Source organism: Sorex araneus, chromosome X (genome assembly GCF_027595985.1).
Source record: "Sorex araneus isolate mSorAra2 chromosome X, mSorAra2.pri, whole genome shotgun sequence".
Lineage (NCBI taxonomy): Eukaryota > Metazoa > Chordata > Mammalia > Eulipotyphla > Soricidae > Sorex > Sorex araneus.
Genome location: NC_073313.1, coordinates 249,202,006 through 249,208,577, shown reverse-complemented (window position 1 = coordinate 249,208,577; position 6,572 = coordinate 249,202,006). Strand labels below are relative to the sequence as shown.

Below are 6,572 nucleotides of genomic sequence, written 5' to 3'. Positions count from 1 at the left end.
CCTGTCTGTATTATTGCTCCAGCCCCTGCTCTTGCCCTTCGAGTAATCTCCTCAACCTTCACCTTCCTTCTTAACCTGTATGCTGTTAAAATACATTTTATTATCATATTTAAAATGCATTCAAGCAGTGTAATTCGCTTACATATGTACTTACATATTTCCTTTTGTATCTTCAAATCTCACTGGATTATTTACTTCTGGTTAAGTATGTGATAGATAATGTTTTGTTTCAAATTGTCTATATTTTACCTTCATATTTATTTGTATACACATCACTGCATCACTGTCATCCATTTACTCAAGCAGGCACCAGTAATGTCTCTATTTCTCCCAGCCCTGAGATATTGGCAGCCCTCTCTTTACTCGTCTTTCGCAATGATTGGCAGCTCTTTCAGGGTCAGGGCAATGAGACCTATCATTACTGTTTTTAGCATTTTGGCATATCAAATACGCCATGGGTAGCTTGCCAGGCTCTGCCATGCGGGCGGGATACTCTCGGTAGGTTGCTGGGCTCTTCAAGACTGATATGTATGTATACACACATATCTATATGGATATATTTTGTAGTGCTAGGATGAAACCCGGGGTCTCACACATGCAAGTACTCTACCACTCAGCCGCATTACCAGTCCCTTTTGTTGGGTTCCCAGGTTCTTTTGTGGGGATGATGGAGAGGGTTGGGTCAGTCCCAGTGTTGCCGTCTTACTCCTGGCTCCGTGCTCAAGAGATTTGAGTGATGTAAGCATCCTGGTGATGCTCAAAGGACCACATGTGGTACCAGGAATCAAACCAGAGTCAGCTGAAGACGAGGCAAGTCCCTTAACCCTTGTACTATTACTGTCTCCCTATCTTTAAAAATAGAGGCCAGTTAGACCAGAGCCGTAATACAGCAGGTAAGGCCTTGCATGTGGCTGACCCGAGTTTGATTCTGGCAGCCCACATGGTGTCCCAAACCCTGCCAGGAGTGGCTGCTGAGCACACAGAACCAACAGTAAACCCTGACTGCAGATGTGGCCCCCAAACAGAGACCATGTCTTGATGCCCCAGGATTGACTGTAGTGTAACATTTTGACCCTTAAAACTCATTAAGATGGATCTATCCCTAATTTTTTCTTCCCCTATGATGCAGGATCAGTGACGGCAGGTCTGAGCTTATCTAGTTCCCAGATTCTTGTTTCAAGAATGAAAATATTGAGTAATATAGATGCTCAGACTCAAGAGTCAAAAAACAGAAAGTTAATTGGAAACTAAGAGGAAAAACTCCCCTGCAGAAGAGGAACTCAGCATAGGACTAAATGAAGTATGGCTTGTATTGTGAGATTTTTATAGGAAAACTGGGTCTTTGTGTTACTTATCCAAGTATGAGAGGATTCCCTTGTTTCCCAGAAATGCTAATTTAGGGCCGATCTGTATTGCCAAAACTAACACCTTGTATGCATTTAGGCTATCTAAGGTTACGTGACCATGGGTATTGTCCATTATCTCTTGGTCTCCAGTGAGCCGAAGAGCTGAGGCAGAGTTGCCTTGGGCAAGTGTGCCCTGCCATCTCAAGAGTTCAGGTAAGTCAGCTACCACAGGAGCTGCAAGAAACAGTTGGGTCAGGGGAAGACTGACTCCCTTTTCACCTGCTGCTTTTCGTCCATGCTCATTTTTCAAAGTGGCATCTAGTTTACAAGACTTCTGGGTTCTGGACACCTCACAAGGTTGTTACTTCATATGACCCTCTCCATATTCTGCTACTCCAGCTTTAAGTGGGCCGTTTGGCTCAGGGAAACGTTTCTTTGATGGGTTTATGGGATTTCTTTTCCTGATAGTGCTGTATTTGTGGGAATCAGAGTGACCTACACTGCCATGGCCAGGCAGCCAGGCAGGGGGGGCTCTGGGACCTGGGGCTGCGGCACTGTTGGCCTTCCTTGGCACAGCCATATTTTTTAGGTGTGAAAGGGGCTCTGGCTTTTGTGCAGCGACTATGTTGGTGTTGGGGTGGTGTGGAAATTGTTAATCTTGTATAAAGCAATTCAATAAATTGTTTCCAGATCTCAAAAAAAAAAAAAGTGCCTTTGCCTCCCAACAAAGGTACCTAATGCTTACCCAACCCCACAGGGCGGCAAACTCCTAGCAATCCCAACTGGTAAATTGAAAGACTTGTGCCATCACAAGCCTGGCAACTGATGTCACCCGATGTTGGTCCTATGACATCCACTACTGTTTCACAGCACAAAGGCCAAGATATCATTTTAAGATCCTTAAAGTTTATTATGTCTAAGAGGCAAATGGTATTTGATAATGTTATCAATGCTAAAAATGATACAAATTGTTGCCAATAAACCAAACCAACCGAGACTAGCACATAAACAAAGTTGTCCCCCTGAGGAAGTAACGCCAATGTAGTTTTCACGTAACCGTGTTACCCAGTTAAAAAATTCAATCTCGTGTACAAGTCAAGCTGGAAAATGATGTAGTTGAAAAACACATCCTGATGTTTCCTAGGTGTTACCTACTTCCCTATGGCAACTACTGGAAATGGGACCCAGCGGCCAAGCTTGTGCCTGTAACGTGCAGCCTGGGTTCAAATTCTGACCCCTCAAATCCAATCATGAAAATTTTTCTTAAGATGACACTTGTCATCTTAAAAAAGAGGCAGTAATTATATGCCTTTCTTTTAGTATTAAAAAAAAATTATATACACCACGGGCTGGCGTGCTGATACAGCAGGTAAGGCCTTGTATGCAGCCAATCCGGGTCTGAGCCCCAGCATTCCATATGGCACCCCGGGCACTGCCAGCAGTGACTCCTTAGAGCAGAGCCAGGAACAACCCAGGCATCGCCCAAGTGCCACCGGTCCCAAAAGCATAGTTGGACGACGGTACGATAGGTCTAGTGCACTAGGCTGTGGTCAACCCCCAGGAGTGATCCTGAGTGCAGAGCCGGAATAAACGGAGTATAGCTGGGTGTGGCCCCAAAACAAAGTAAAAATTTTAAAAGCACAATTTGAAACAATATATCTCAAAAAGTTGAAGGATACTAAGTGCAATGCAAGTCAGAACAGTTGATGAACAAAATAACCCAGAAACACTTTATATAAATTAAGCCATTTATTATAGGCCAGCAATGCTTCTGACGGCAGCTCTACTGGTCTTTCAATTCCTTCAGTCTTCTGATGGCAGATTTGACTGTGACAGCAGAAGTGGTACTGGAAAACAGAAGAAATTGGTTTGCAATCCAACTGTCCACAAAACCCAGTATAATACTGGCCTCATTTTCACATGTCAATGGGGGGGAGAAGCCATGTTCTCAGGCTCTTGAAGCACCTGACCGCTAATCTCATGCTTCTGGTTTCTCGGAGCATGAAGAGGGTTAACGATACAAAAGGTGCCCAGACACCCAATTTAATTCAGTACCAGGGAAGGGATAAAACGTCAGCACACAGTATGAAAAAGGGTAGGTCGCAATACTGAGGCACCGAGCCCGAAGTGCATCAACTGGCAGCCCTAAGGGGTGAAGCTGGAAGTTCCTTTCACTGGGCCAGGAGGGCAGCAGTTTCCAACAAGGTGCCAACGAAGTAGGCGCCCCATGCACAAGCCTCCAAACTGGCACTGCACCTCAATCCTCAGTGTCCCCAACCAGGTCTGAAATCATAAGCTTTAAGTACTTTCAGACGTAGTTAACCACTGGTCATCAGCACACACTCCACACTCCCCTCTGCTTGGGCCGTAAAGCCCAAGGTCAGCAGTGGCCTTGCCATTCAAGCCCTGTTCCTCCCCATCTCACCCATTTGTGTCTCTGCTCATGTATTTCCGCCGGAGAAGCCCCTGCTCTCTCCCGAACAAACCTTCTCCCTCTCCCCCACCCTCACCATCTTTCTAAATAAGTTCCAACAGAAACCATCTTCCTTCACAGAAAATAAAGCTTAAGCGGTGACACCGTTTCCAGATGAGTAAGCCTCAATCAAGACCTCCTCATTTCTCCCAAAACACACCGCCATGTAAAAGAGGGCCCAGGACAAACCCAGGCCCTCCGCAATGGCTATAGTGAGATCACCAAAGTCACTTTTATTTCAAGCCTTTCAGTAACTCATGTCAAGTTCCTCAAAGCTCATTTATTTTAAATAACCTAGAGAAGAACTGGTTTGGTTTTATTCAAATTAAAACACACACCCCCCCATTTCGACAGAGGTAGGGGAGGGGTGGGATGGGGGGGGCTACGGGGGAACATTGGTGGTGGAAAAGGTGTACTGGTGGAGGGATGGGTGTCCAATCATATGACTGAAATTCAAACATGAAAGCTTTGTAACTGTATCTCATGGTGATTCAATTAAAAAAAAAAAAAAAAAACCTCGTCCCCACGGGGTATCAAACCTAGACTTCTTTCTGCAAGTTCCCGCAAAAACCCTCTGCATCCTAAAGCACCCACCCCACCCCGCCAAGAAATTAACTTACTTGTAGGTCCAGGCGCCCCCCGCGACGGTTTTCATGCAGGAACCACAGTGCCAAATGCCCACGGCCCGTCTCTTCATCTTGGTCTGTTGTAAAAAGACATAAATAATAATAATTCACCTTCCCCATGACACCTTCATTGTGCTTAATTTTAATCGCACATCTTCGCCCAGCACCCAGCCCTGATGCAAAGTATGGAAACAAAACAAAACAAAATCCCAGAGTTTCGGTGACTCGCCCCAGCATCCCCAAATGCACTCTGCGGGGTGCCACCCCTGCCCTGGCCCTGGCCCCCGGGGAGGTCTCAGCGCCCGCTGCTCGCCACCCCCGCCCGGCCCGGGCCCCCTCGGGGGCGACCCCTACCTTGCCGCAGAAGGAGCACGTGTACTTGGCGTGCTGGCTGATCTCGATCTTCTTCACCATCTTCCGGAGGGAGGCGCCGTACCGCGTCCCGTACTTACCCACGATCCCCACCTTCTTGGTGCGTTTAGCCTATTTTTAAAAAGGAAAAAAAATGTCTTTTTTAAAAAGATCGACCTGGGAGACCGAGGGCAGCAACGTGGGGACCCCCCCGGGCACCGCATGACCCCAGCGCCGGGCTCGTGGGACCGCGGGCAGAGAGCGGCCCGGCCCGACCCGGCCCGTCGCCCCGCTGGGTAGCCCGACGGCCGCGGCGAGGACGCCGGAGCCGGGGAGGGGACGGCACAGGCCGGCGGGCGGCGGCGGCGGGGGTCGCGGAGAAGCCCCAGGAAGGGCGGATGCGGGCGGATACACTGGCAGGCCTCCCGGAGACCGACACTCACCATCGCGCCGCCACCCAGCCCAGGACGCAGAGAGGAAGGAAGGCAGCGCGCAGGCGCGGTTTTAGGCCGGCTAGCGGAAGTGACGGATGAGCAGCCCAGCTAGGAACGGAGCTCTATGACCCGGAGGTTTCTCTTGCTTCCCCCGCCGCCCCGCCCCAACCATCACTTCCAAGGGAACGGGTGCACCAAGTCAGTCGATCCTGATTTGCCAGCTTGTAGGGATGGGCTGCTGCGGGGATCTGCCTTAGGCAGTGTACCAGTCGCTACCCCCCCCCAGCTTGGCAGGAGGAGAAAGCCACAGAGAACTAGGATTTTTAAGTCCTGGAAGTAGATTGCTTTGGGTGACCATCGCAATGTCATTTCTTTCCTTTTTTTTTTGTTTTGTTTGGGCCATAGTTGGTGATGCTGGGGAGGTCACAGGCAGTGGTGCAAGAGGAACCTTTTAGTTTCTGGGATGGAATCCCGGGCTCCATACAAAGCAGGCCCCAGCGCTCTCAGCCAGCCAGCCAGCCAGCCAGGACTGTTTCTTCTTCAACGAAAAGCCACCGTTGCAAAGTTTTGCCGCTTTTTTTTTTTTTTTTAAAGAAAATGGTTAAATCCAGGCTGGAGGGATAGTACAGCGCGGGTAGGCAAGGAAGCTTGCTTGTCTGGCACATAGCCGGCCCCAGTTCCATCCCCGGCACCACATACGGTCCCCAGAGCCCCACCAGGAGCACAGAGCCAGGAGTCAGTTCTGAGAGCAGCCAGGGGTGACCCAAAAAGAAGCACAACAAGAGAAAATGGTTAAATCCGAGAAGGGAAAGCAGAGGGAACCTCCAGAGTGAGCAGGTGAGAGCAGACCCCCTGGTTTAGGGACAAGGAAGACTGAAACGCACTGAAGTATACACCTAGATTCCAGTGGGAACTCTGTAAGAGCTGTATTTGACAGGTTGAGGGTGATTTAAGGGTCTTGAAACGTGTATGTCTCCCCTTGGGCGCGTAAGCATATTAAAAATTTAATTACAAAAAGTCACCCCTGGAAGGCCGAGTGACAGTATGCAGGGTCTGGCACTTGTCCTGCACACAGCGGACCCAGATTGGATCCCCAGCAATCTCTATAGTCCCCCAAGCACCCCCAGGAGTAATTCTTGAGTGCAGATCCAGGAATAACTTAGAAACCGTCAGATGCGGCCCCCAAACAAAAACAAACAAAAAAGCCACCCCTAAGATATAATACAGGGAAACCCTGTTTGCATTGCGTGTGGATCAGGTCGGATGTTCAGCAGGTAACAACCAGTATTGGTCACCTAAGTAACTGCCAGGAGCTTAGCCAGGTATGGCCCAAACACACTTT

General features: G+C 48.9%; 1 protein-coding gene across 1 annotated transcript; it reads right to left on the bottom strand.

The window, feature by feature from the left end:
- Positions 1 to 3,076: 3,076 nt before the first annotated feature.
- RPL37A (ribosomal protein L37a) lies at positions 3,077 to 5,303 on the bottom strand. The gene is made up of 4 exons (XM_055121689.1): positions 5,240 to 5,303; positions 4,800 to 4,928; positions 4,440 to 4,522; positions 3,077 to 3,193 (listed from the first exon to the last, which is right to left on the bottom strand). Exons 1-4 carry the CDS (start codon positions 5,240 to 5,242, stop codon positions 3,130 to 3,132), a joined length of 279 nt encoding a protein of 92 aa, XP_054977664.1. The 5' UTR covers positions 5,243 to 5,303; the 3' UTR covers positions 3,077 to 3,129.
- Between the last annotated feature and the right edge of the window lie 1,269 nt (positions 5,304 to 6,572).

Bases quoted from the DNA above. Each gene is read 5' to 3' on its own strand.
- RPL37A (XM_055121689.1), bottom strand. The intron at 4,523-4,799 runs GTAGGGGTCGCC...TTTTTACAACAG, and splicing joins CGTGCTCCTTCTGCGGCAAG to ACCAAGATGAAGAGACGGGC. The intron at 3,194-4,439 runs GTAAGTTAATTT...TCTGTTTTCCAG, and splicing joins GGGGGCGCCTGGACCTACAA to TACCACTTCTGCTGTCACAG.